Raw genomic sequence first — 12,776 nt, forward strand, 5'->3', positions numbered from 1 at the left:
TCTGATTTAAGTGATCATGGTGTGATTATACATATCAGATCCACTGGTTGCCTCGATTAAATCTTGCGCAACCTACATCAAGCTGTTGTAAAATAACCACAGTTTTCTGCATATATGTGCACATTAAAGTGGTTGATGCAGTGAAAATAATCCGACGTGTGAGCGATGGTGTCATCCCTGAGATGCACAGTGTCAGAGAGTTCATTCATTTCCATGAAAAAAAAACAGAAAACAATTAAAACATTTCTGTCTTCTTTTAATCACTGACACCCGTCTCTGTATCCTCTAAGCCGTGTGATCTATAAACAGTGTATTCTCTTGTCATTCTTGTGTCTATCTTTTATCCTTATAACTTACTTATGTCTGAATGTAACCCTTTGTTTCTAGATTTGAATAAGTTGACTTATTCAGTTATTAAAGATCAGTATTCTTGTAATGGTAAAAACAACTGTTATGATTGAAAGTTCGAGCAGGCTAAACTGTAAGCAGGGTTTGTGACAGACGGTCAATATACACCTCCATCAATATTTGAATATGGGAAGATTTGAAGTTTCCATGAAACTGACTGGACGCACACTGAGTGGGTGGCTGTCCATATGGTGTCAGTGTTCTGAATAACAGATGACCTCAGATCAGATTTATCTGAGGAGGGAGATCAGGAGAGAAAAGAAAGAGAGCTGGGTGGTGTGTAAATGTGTGTGTGTGTGTGTGTGTGTGTGTGTGTGTGTGTGTGTGTGTGTGTGTGTGTGTGTGTGTGTGTGTGTGTGTGTGTGTGTGTGTGTGTGTGTGCGTGTGTGCGCGCGTGTGCGCGAGTGAGAGGAGTTCATGTAACATTCATGCCAATAAAATAAACTGACCTAAACTGTACTGAGAGGGATATAGAGAGCTGAGAGGCAGAGAGCAGAGTGAGGAATGACAGACGGGTGAGAAGGGAGAATGCACACAGACAGAGGAGGGAAGATAGTGAGAGAACCAGAGAGGGAGGAAGACTTCTCGCTACACTGCAGCCTGCATAAAGACAGAAATTCCTCACCAAAATATAACCCACATACAAACAGTTTGACTCCTTCTCAGACCAAAGCAAGATGCAGGTTGTGCTGGAGGAAAACCTGATGTTGCTGTGGCTTTTGTTAGGCGCAAACAAATGTTAGATGTCACAGCCTGAGGGAAAAATCAGTGGAACAACATGTGAAACTGTACAGAACTTCTTAAATGTGTTTACTCTCTTTGAAATGAATCTAATTTTTTTATTTGTTTTATGCCTTCCACCACGATCGTTACTTTTATTTATCATGTTGTCATTTGTATTCGTTTATTTCGATGATTAGTTTGACTTAACTTTTGAGGCATAATATGTCACATATCAATATAGTTGCACGGTGTATTAGCATATGTGTATATGCTGTAATAATGTGCAAACCATTGTAAACCTAATTAAGTGAACTTAATCGTGTTTATTTAATTTGAAGTTGGGAGCGAGCGAGCGAGAGAGAGAGAGAGAGAGAGAGAGCAAGTAAAGTGGTTCCTAAAGTGAAGGGGAGGGGAGAGTTGAGAGAGAGTGAGAAGTAAAGAGTGAGCGCAGACAAAGAAAGTTGGGGGTTGAGCGTAGGGTGGGGTGGGAGGAGGAGGAAGAAGAGAAGGAGGTGGGGGGGGGGGGGGGCAAAAAGAACACCTGTTGAGATTAGGGTTGGCACGCGACCCACTCCAACTCGCGTGGCAGCTGCACCTCACTGGAACAATGGCAGTAAAAGAGAGAGACAGAGAAAGCGAGGGGAAAGTTTGAATGCACTACTTATCCTTTCAGGTCATATGATGTGTGTGTGTGTGTGTGTGTGTGTGTGTGTGTGTGTGTGTGTGTGTGTGTGTGTGTGTCTGCGTGTGCGTGTGTGTGTGGCATACTAATGTTTATACCGAGTGACAGAGGGTAAGGGAGAGACATAGAGAGAAAGACCGATAAGTGTACGGGAAAAAAGACGAGTATTCAAGTTAACAATTCAGCCCAAACTAGGGCAGAGGTCTTATTTATCTTTGGGATGGAGAATAGAAAAGAATAGAATGGAATAGAATAGAAGGCACCTGCTCAAGGTACTGAATGAGGTGTTAGCTTCAAAAGCCCACCAGCTGTTCTTCCAGGTGCACTGAGGTCCCAAGAGTTTTGGAGAATAGAAAAAAAAAAAAAAAAAGAGGTATGAAGACGATATACTGCTTGGAAACTTTGTAGGAGTTTACTGTGTATTTGTACAGACTTCATACTGACTTTAACACGTTCAGATTTTAGGAGCCTATCAAATTAAATGTATAATTTCCTGAAGGCTAAACCCTCCACCAAAGCACATAGCCACTTCTAAAGCACAAACTGGATACTGTAATGTTTTCTTGCATTTCCTCAGTAAAATGACATTGAGGAGCAGTATGAGTTTATGAGTTAACATTCTTATTTCCATTGCAGTTCTGCTCCATGAACACACAAATTGGAGCCCAATTACCAGTTGCTTTACTTGGATGCACTGCAGATATGAGGCCATATTGAATATAATTGTACCCAGTGAAATGCATCCAGTGACGCTGGTGACTATACTTTCATACTAATTTCCCTGTGGTGGTCCAACTCACCTCTGACTCACCTTTCATTAAGATGCAGCGCATATGGCCATCTCTCCTGGTCTTTCTCTATTGCACACACACACACACACACACACACACACACACACACATACACACACACACACACACACACGTCTACTCTTACACTCACATACAAATCTTTAATTTTAATATCCAATTCATTCCATATTTTGATGGTATTTTTTAACGTGCAAAACATGCGTGCTTCCCTGGAAGCCGCACTCATTAAAGTGGTGACCGATTTCAAACTGAGCTGATTTTTTTTTTTTTACCAACACCATATTGCTTTCATTTCCCGTTAATCTCACAGCCTGTTCCACCTTACCAGTCTGTTATACCTTACTCCGACACACACACACACTGCAAAACAGCATCGCCTGGATGCCTCCCTGTCGCACAGAGACATTATGTAATTCACCCCTGGTAACTGTTCTCAATGCTCTGGCTGATCTCTTTTACCCTCCCTAAATTCTCTGCAGCACATGCCGTGCTCCTTCCTCTCCGGCTCTGCGACGCCATCTAGCGACACCCCGACTCCGCACTGTGGTTCACCCTCAACCGTGCGCCTGCACTTCTCCCTTTCCCCGTTCCTCCTTTGAGTCGTTACAGATTTAAAGTGGATCAAACCGCAAATTATTTGAGCAGGTAAACTGGATGCATCCCGAGGAAACATCACTCGGTAACCGCTCGTGTTTTCTGTAGCCTAGTTTATTTGCAGATGAATATGACCGTACAAGTAAGGGAGAAAAAAAAAACAGCCTAAGCTGTTTGGAAATGATATATTGTAACTTTGGGCTTGAAACAGATCTACAGACGGTGCAACTGGACGAAAGACATACGGTTTCACTGCTCGTGGAGATAATGCACGTGTTTCTAATTCTATGCGCTCTCTCTCATCTATTTTTTTTTTTTTTTTGTACACAACTTCTATCTCGATTGAGATAAATTGAACATAATTTCTTCCGTGCCTGAAACCGCGTGCTCAAAGCGTAGTGTCGGAGGTTTTGATTGTGTCACCCTTCACGGATAAACTCCGCTGAATGTCAGGGTTTTTTTTTTACGGGTGCGGATGTGTGCGCGGTTCTCGCAGGCAATTTGCACACACAGTAGTCGCCTGCTTCTTCGCTCCCCACTCTTTTCTCGGTGTGTGTGTGTGTGTGTGTGTGTGTGTGTGTACTGGAGAGGGCTGGTTCGACGTGTGTTATGTGACAAAAGACCGCCCAACGCCGCCTCGGAGAGAGGGAGAGACTGGGAGAGAGAGCACAGCACAGCACACAGTTTGGCTTGGAGTCTTCTCCCACACCAGCCTGACGACCATGATGCGTCCAAGATACATTTCCCTGTTTGAGAAACAGTCAGTAAGAGATGCTCAACTGTTGAACATGGTCTATAACATGTCAACGATTAATGACTTGGGCTAGTGACCACCTGTAGGCAAGCAAACAAAAATTAAACCAATTAAAAATTATTATTATATATATATATATATATATATATATTAAAAAAGACCTTTTTTTTTTTTAAAGATTAGTGATCATTTTATAAAAACTACAGTATGTCAAAAATTTAAAAAAAAAACCGCGTCAGCCTTTTTTTACTCTCTACTGTATCTTTAATACTCTGAAAACATTAGGTAATGCATTACTACATGAGCTGCATTGCGCTGGCTTCTGATTTGTCTTTATTCAGTATTATGGGTGCGCACCATTCACAACATCCTCACTGCCTGTGCAGGTGGAAATACAAGGTTGATATATTTCTTCTATTCTGTTCCTGGCAACGCGGTACAAGCTTGCACATAGTGTTCAAACTGCCATATGGTAAAGTGTACTTAGCTTCCTATGCAGTCTACGTGTTAATGGTATACACATGGGCTAGTAGTAAGAGAGCAGGAAAAGGGGGGTGTGTGTGTGGGGGGGGGGGGTTCATAACATGAGCCAGTGTCTCTTTAAAAAAAAATTGAAGTTTCTTGTTGTATTCTGGAATGAGGTCAGACACGAGGCTCCTCATTGCACGCGCTGATTATTATTAGATTCCATTTTCGGCCAATCAGCGCGGAAGGGGGCGTGAATTTGGCGCAGAGGCAGGGTAGTGACAGCGTCCGATTGGTGGATTTTTATCGCCGTTGTATCACGGGAAGGGATAAATGCAAGCAAGGGGGGCCGGGTCTGGAGGGCTGCTTGAAACGCGACTGTAGGTCTGCAGATGGAAGGCGGACAGTGTAACTCGCTCTAGCTGCGTTTTTTTTTTTTTTTTTTTTTTTTTTTTTCCTCCTTTCCCCAGCATGCATGGCTTTTGTTTCTAGGAGAGGGGACAGAGCTGATGCAGAGACAAGCACTTACCTTACACAGTATACTTGGGAGCCCTTTGTAAGTTCCCAAACGCACAGTGTGGCACTCAGACTGCGCTCTGCAGCTGTATAGACTATGTTCAGTGACCACACGGCTGATCTGATTTTATAACACAGAAGGAAGAGACTGAGAGAGACCGATCACAGGGTACAAAGTGGAGAGTGAGCTCTTATGTTTTAACAGAACCTGGAAATTAAACTTTTTTTGTACGCATCTAGCCTTTTAGGGCTACTCTGGACTGAAGTATAATCGAGTTTACGGCGCATCTCAGGAGTGAATTATTGCTTGCACTGTTTCAACTCAGCTCAAACTGAAGAGGTGGAGAAAAGAGCTGAGTTTGCTTTAAAGTGAATCAGAGGACCAAGGAGAGAGGGAGAGAAAGAGCAAATACAGCTCTCCCTCCGTGTGTAACTGGGCAGCATGGTGCAGAAAATGAGCCACACAGAGAGCACCGCCGAGGCGCTGTCCTTTTTTGCCGGGGATTCGAGCTCCGACTCCGGTGCATGTATGGACCTGGACCCGGCCGCCTCGCCTCTCTCCCCGGGCTCCACGGCTTCTTCGACCGCCGGCGACAAGTTGGGAGACAACCCGGCATGGTGTAAAACTCCCAGCGGCCACATCAAGAGACCCATGAACGCATTCATGGTGTGGTCACAGATAGAGAGGAGAAAGATCATGGAGCAGTCTCCGGACATGCACAACGCTGAGATCTCAAAGAGGCTAGGGAAGCGGTGGAAGCTGCTCAGAGACAGCGACAAGATCCCCTTCATCAGAGAGGCGGAGCGGCTCAGGCTCAAGCACATGGCGGACTATCCCGACTACAAGTACCGGCCAAGAAAGAAGGTAAAGTCAAGCGCGTCTAAGCCTGGCAGTAACGGAGACAAGGGAGAAAAACTTCATAGTAGCTCGAACAACACCAGCACTAAGACATCCTCATCTTCGAGGAAGAATGGATCCAAATCACCCAGCAGCAGCAAACCCCACAAATCACTTTTCGGGAGCAGCAGCAGTAGCACCAAAGCATCACTGTTTGCCTCTGAGCACCCATCAGAGCACCATCACAACTCCCTCTACAAGTCGAAATCGGTGTCCTCAGCTGCCAAGCAAATACCGGATGGCAAGAAGCCCAAGCGAGTATACGTCTTCGGGAACAGCGGAGCCAGCTTGAGCGTAAGCCCCGCGTCCTCAGTCGTGGTCCCGGCCAGCCCGACGCTCAGCAGCTCGGCGGACTCCAGCGACCCGCTGAGCCTGTACGAGGACGCGACCAGCGGCAGGGAGGAAGGCGCCGAGTCCCCCGGCAGCAGCAGTAGCCTGGGCGGGTCTTCGGAGCGCCACGGCGGACACACCTACAGCAGTCGGCGGGCTTCGTCACCCACTCCCTCCGGCTCTCACTCCTCCGCCTCGTCCCACTCGTCCTCTTCCTCTTCCTCGGAGGATGAAGAGTTCGAGGACGACTTGCTCGACATCAACCCAAGCCCCAGCTTCGACAGCATGTCGCTGGGGAGCTTTGGCTCTTCGGTGCTGGACAGGGACTGGGATTTGAACTTTGAGTCCGGCTCCGGGGGGTCCCACTTCGAGTTCCCCGACTACTGCACGCCCGAAGTCAGCGAGATGATCTCCGGGGATTGGCTGGAGTCCACCATCTCCAACTTGGTGTTCACGTACTGAGAGAGCAAAAGGCAACAAACGACAGGTAAAAAAAAAAAAAAATCCTGCGCGCAAAAAAAACATGATCACAAACAGAAACGGGGGTTCCAGCGACAGTGGGCGCAATAGTTTGTGTTAACTACACCAGACTAGTAAAAAACCCCACTGAAACTAGTCCCCGTCCTTTCTCGCCTTCATCGGGCAAGAGCTGCAAGTCCTTGGAAAGCTAAACTTTAAAGCGAATAACTTGCTTTTCGTACTTTTCTTTGGATGCGTGGACTGTGGGACTCGGTACAACCACGAAAGTGGAGGGAGTGCAAAACCAGAGGAGAGAAAAGGAGAGCCTGGCCGTTTCCTGACAGTGAAACGCTCAGCCCTGGACTGTTTTGAACTGAACAACTTAACTGTGATTGATTTGCACGTAATGCGGTCCGCCGTTCACTTAATCCATGTTGTTGCTGATTTGAAAAAAAAAAAAGAAAAAAAGGGACATTTCACAACTTTTTACCAATCGCCAAGTGAACGTCACCACTAAAAAGGTACAGAAATAGGACTGCCGTGCGACATTTTTTTATTGTGGTGTCACCGAGAGGGATTTTCTTTCTTTCTTTTTTTTTTTTTTTTTTCTTTTGTTTTTTTATGAAACCGAGGTGGGTTGATGTTTTTTTAAAAGTCGAATATTTTCTCAAAAGCAAAAAACATGTTAAGCATGATAGCCTACTTTGTTCCTATCTTGTGCTGAGGTTTTCTGTGAGACTGTCGAGCAGTTTAAAAACTAGTATTAGGGTTATTTAAATGGATAGGTGGCGCTCGCTTCGGTTCTTCTCTTAAAAAAAAAAAAAAAAAAAATGGACATTGAAATAATCACCAGCTGTCGTAATTTTTCAGACTTCAGGATTCAACCGCAACTTCAAATCTGTGCTGAACTTTATACACGTGTTCTCTATGATTCAGGACCAAAATCCTTTAATGTTGATTTCAGATGATAGCTATAGAGAAATCCTCACCGATTTTTTTTTTTCATCCTCTGAGCTTTGTTTATGTATTCAGATGCCATTTTATATGGGATGTTGTATTTATATACTGGGCCAAGCATTTTTGACTTGATCATTTTTTTTTAATTTCTTGTATACATGATCTTGTCCTGTTTTCTTTTTTTCTTTTTTTTTTTCTTACACAGTTGTTTGTCAGTATGTCTGTGTCTGTCACATTTCCTTCTCAGGCGAAGGGCTAGAGTTTTAAAAACACACAACTTTTGATTTCTTTTTTATATTTAAATGTACACACTTTTGGACACTTAAAAGAGAGGAAACAGTTTGATTATTTTCTCAGTGTATTTTTGTACAAATCTATATAGAAAAATGGGGGAGTCAACAATCGGTGTGTGTAGCTTACTAATACAGCTGTATTGGATTTCCTAATGTTTAATACCCCGGCAGGCTGGTTTTCATGCTGCCTTCAAGTGCTTGTGGTAAGCTCGTACACTTTGTGAGGCTCGACTGCCTGTGGAAATGCTTTTGTGAGGACAAACAGCAGAGCAGACCTCCTAACACTGTGGTGCCTGTAGTCTGATTTTTAGAAATTAAAGGCACCGAGCTACTTTTTTTTGACTTAGCAGAGGAGCCAACAGGAATCAGGTGTGTAATTCGTCTTTTTAGGCAAACTTTGTTTAACTTTTACCAGCAAATACTGATGAGACTTCTTTCATGTCCAATCCATGAACGTCTCATCTGCAGTGCAAGCATAGCAAGGGTGTAATTGCGATCTTTCCCAACAGCACTTGAAAGCAGCACCAGTCTTCGTATCAGCCTACCTTCTACGTTTACAGTGCCAGTCTGCAGGCTCCTTAAAGACACAGGAACGCATTATTTCTGGAGGCTATTACCGTGGACCATGTGGGTTTAATAGCGTCACTATCTGAAGCAGCCACTTGCTTTTTACATTTCCTGTCAGACATCTTGCCTATGACAACTACGAGGAGATTGTAGCTTTAAATTTGACTTGTTTCTTGATGTTTTCATTAACTGATGTCATATTTGCCAATCAACCACTGGATTGAACAGGCTATCAATATAGCAAGCAAACAACAAGGATGATAACATCAAGCGTATTCAAATTTCTGACTTGAGTTCCGCAACACCTACTTGTACTGCGTTTCTCATTGTATTTGAATATATAATCTTTTCTACTTGTCGGCTAACTCTTAGGTAATAATTGTTTTAGTATCTTTATGGCATGGTGAATAGCATTTGTATTTCAGATTCAGGTTATTAGCTGTTGTGTTTTTCAGAAAAAAATGAAAAAATGAGGAAAAACGGTGAAACGTGAACTCGATCTTTGTATATTTGACTGTATCATAAAGCAAAAAGATTGTGTGTTTATGTACGTTGTTGCTATCGAGGACAGGCACTGTCTAGAACTGCTATCTTTTACACATCCTTACTTACATTTAAGGTGGTCAGTTCAGACTGTTTTTTTTATATATATATGAAAGCATTTTTAAATATATTAACTTTATTTTTCATCCATCCTGTGCAATATGCTGTGTAGAATTATCATTTATTGTCTCTAATCATGCCATAAACAAAGGAACCACCCTTTTTTTGAGACTCAGAGAAAGGGGGGGAACTCATGCCAGCTAAATTGTGTCCATTCACTGCCTGTCAGATTGTTGATACAAACTTGTGTACAGAACTTTTTCAAGGAAGGAAATAAATATCAGCTGGAACTGAAACTCTACAAGTCTTTTCTTGATCCTTCAACATGTTATCTCCACGAGTGGTTAGTGTTTGTGTAGGCATTATTATATGCCACAAATAAGAAAATAATAGTTAACATCAACTCCTAATGATCATTACTAACATTGTGTTGTGATTAGTTATGGTTTTGTCATTGCTTTTAAAAAACATTCGATTTTAAATCAACATACAGGACCGTCAAACCTTTTACTTAATGTACACTGCATCAGCTAGTAGTTGTTCCCCTCTTTATGGCAACACGTAATTAAGTTGGGTAGAAAAATAACAATTAATAGCAAACCATACTATGTGGATGGGTTTCCAAAGTACATGTAATAACCAATAAAATGGTTAATGAGCAGGAACTGCTTCGGGGAAATCCACTCCATTTGTGTGGCAATGTGCTTCCAAACACTAACTTCATACTTCAACAGGGTAACACTATGATTGCATGAACTGCTGAGACAGAAAAATCAAAATAGGTTATTTTTTACAGATCATTTTTTAAGGTACTGATAGTTGTTCAAATGTTGCTTCATACCAAAGAAGAAAATATTTGTTTTATAAAATATCACATTAAGTCAGTTTTTATAATCTACATCTGCTTATCCTTATGATTTTTTTTTCACACAGCGTCTTCTACATTGAGTATGAATGGCCCGCAGACGGTTTACCAAGAGTTTAGAAAGCGAACTAAGCTATGGAAGTGCCCAGTTTAATCCCAGATAAAGTACAATATAGGCAGGACCGATTCTGAAAGATTTTAAGGCAGGCTCCACCCTCTATAGAATCAGGATGGCGTTGATTCTGTAAAAAGGCTTTGGGAAGCTTATAACTCAACTGTGGATCCAAGAAATAGATGCATTTATATGGACTCAGACAGAGAAAATCAATGAGATTGACCTAACCCCATTGTGACATATATTTGATATGTTTTCATGTAAAGTCCCCATAAGGCTTAAGTCTACATCATACATTCAAAATATACTTAATATGGGAGTGTAGATCTGGGACCTGGATATCCCATAGCGATTATTATGTGACCATATGGCATGGCCCAGCTCTAGGTCTAAAAAAAACACCGTATATCTGGTTCTCTAAACTGTGTTGCATAGTTTTTGACATCAGAAAGAAACCACATAAAAAGCAGCACTTATCTGTTCAAACAGCCATGTACAATTGATTTGTGGTTTGAGGGGCTAAAAATGAAATGCTTTATGAATAACTTAAAACTGTGGTGCTACTGGGTGAAAACAGAAAATGGTCTAGTGTCACTTGAAGTAAACAGAACACGCAAGTGGTGCTCCCAACAGCACTAAATCCCATTAATTAACCTCTACCTCCAATTATCTTTGGGTGTGATATTGTGTATTGTCACAAATTTCAAAATACGAAACTGTTTTTAGGTTCGCTTGAATCTTTATGAGCATAAAACATTATAATGAATAACAAGGTATGGATGGTCAGACTGCTCTGTTCTCCTGCATATTTTACAAAACGGTCACTGTTAAAAAGATGACTCACTAATGCCTGATGATATGAAAGATATATATATATTGCCTGCCTTGTCACAACCCTCCTAGATAGGAAATGCAGATAGCACACAACAAAAGCCTAGAATCCAGCATGAACAGCTCAATTATGATACTGCAATTGACCAGATAAATATTTAACCTTTAGTTTTGTAATGGCCTAAAATCTATTCCTTCTGAAGAAAATTACATTGCACATTTACATCATTAATAAAAGCTGCACACATACTAGGGCCACCTTAATTGGCTTTCATATTCTTGGGCTTCCTTCCAGACTTAAGGCTGTTCTGTATTCTATTCTATTCTATTCTATTCTATTCTATTCTATTCTATTCTATTCTATTCTATTCTATTCTATTCTATTCTATTCTACTCTACCCTGTTGTGCTGTATGCTGCCGTTCAGACAGTCATAATTCCCCTTCCCCCTCTCCCAGACAGACCCTTATTGTGGGGGAAGGGCTGTTTTAGCAGCAGTCAGCCAAGGGCCCTCCAGCGTAGCTGACAAGCATGTCTGTCTGTCTACAGTTTGTAAATGTGTTTTAGTGTGTGTGCATATGTGTGAGTGTCCGTGTGCATGCGTGCATGCATGTATGTGCATTACACTGCATGACATGGGTATTTCTGTGGCAAGACAAGACACTGAGTATATCAACAAATATCTATATAAATATTTATATCTACCTATATATAGACATAGATACATAGATATAAATAGATATTGTCCCTTGTCGTCCGTCAGCTTTTTTAAGAAAAAACTATGTAATTTGGAACAATAATTTACATATTCTGTTCTATTGCATTATAGTTCACATTTTTGTAGGACATTATTGAAAAGATGTAGCTATTACATCTTTTCAATCATATTCTTTTCAATCATAGCTATCATTAACTAATTGATGTGAAATCATGAAGTATGGGCAAAACACTAGTGTTTTGTTTTTTTTCAGTTCATGGTGCTTTGTATTTTTTTAATGCTATAATTGGATGCAAAATTACTTTTAGACAGCAAGACTTAAAGTATGGGAATTAGTCTTGGTGTCATGAGTTCTCGTGTGGTAATAGGACAGGGAAGTAGATAAAGAGAAGTGGAAGACACAAAACAGACTGTAAACTACACTTATAATTGGAGCTATGTCTAAAAAAAAAACAGCACTGGTACTACTAAATGTTCGCACTTGCAGAGAAAATACAGTGATTGTGCAATAGTGCATGGATCCATAACTGATGTTATGATGCTGCTGCTATAACTAAGCCCTCAGCATCGAAACAAAATGCAGATATACACATTTTTATTGCAGCTTAATTGGCTGTGTGTAACGACTAACTTTACACAGTACGTAAACAGTCTTTTCAGCTGGCTGTCATAGGGTTTGGTAAATACCCACTGCATAATACTTTATTTCTTAACATCCCCGTGATAAATATGTATGCATGCGAGGAGATAATATCTTCAGTGTGTGGTATAATCTTGCAAAAATTCCAAACAGTTACAGCACTTCTGTGTGTGCGTTAAGCTCCTCTGAGCTGTATGCAGCCTGTTCAGTGTGCAGTCTCATGCCTGGCTCAGCTGACTCCTCAGTGGGAGATGTGCAGGCAGCAGCCAGGGCAGAGCAGAGCGGAGCGGAGCAGGCTGACTGCTGGAGTCAGTGGCCCAGTAAAACCACAGCAGGGGGGATAAGAGCTCTGCCGGAGGGGGGGTGAGAGAGGTATGACTGTATCTCTATGTCTGCCTGTCTGTATATGTAGCCCTTCTGAGCTCAACCCAGAGAGGGTGGATGGTGCAGTGACAAGCGGGGGTATATGACTATTTCTCCCTTCTCTCTGTTTTATGCATTTTCTTGCTATTTCCTTCTTTGCACAAATGCCACGTGTTTCAGTTGT

At 41.9% G+C, this 12,776-nt stretch overlaps 1 protein-coding gene across 1 annotated transcript; it reads left to right on the forward strand.

Annotated features, from left to right (window-relative positions):
- Positions 1-4,835: 4,835 nt before the first annotated feature.
- sox4b (SRY-box transcription factor 4b) lies at positions 4,836-9,357 on the forward strand. Its single transcript, XM_069143203.1, has one exon. The coding sequence runs from the start codon at positions 5,397-5,399 to the stop codon at positions 6,642-6,644; it is 1,248 nt and encodes a 415-aa protein (XP_068999304.1). The 5' UTR covers positions 4,836-5,396; the 3' UTR covers positions 6,645-9,357.
- The last annotated feature ends 3,419 nt before the right edge of the window (positions 9,358-12,776 follow it).

This window comes from Embiotoca jacksoni, unplaced genomic scaffold (genome assembly GCF_022577435.1).
Source record: "Embiotoca jacksoni isolate LCO1_2020_lvr unplaced genomic scaffold, fEmbJac1.0.p SCAF_11, whole genome shotgun sequence".
In the NCBI taxonomy this organism is placed as follows: Eukaryota; Metazoa; Chordata; class Actinopteri; family Embiotocidae; genus Embiotoca; species Embiotoca jacksoni.

What these genes read in the sequence shown, in the direction of transcription:
- sox4b (XM_069143203.1), top strand. Translation starts at nt 5,397, where the DNA reads ATGGTGCAGAAAATGAGCCACACAGAGAGCACCGCCGAGGCGCTGTCC.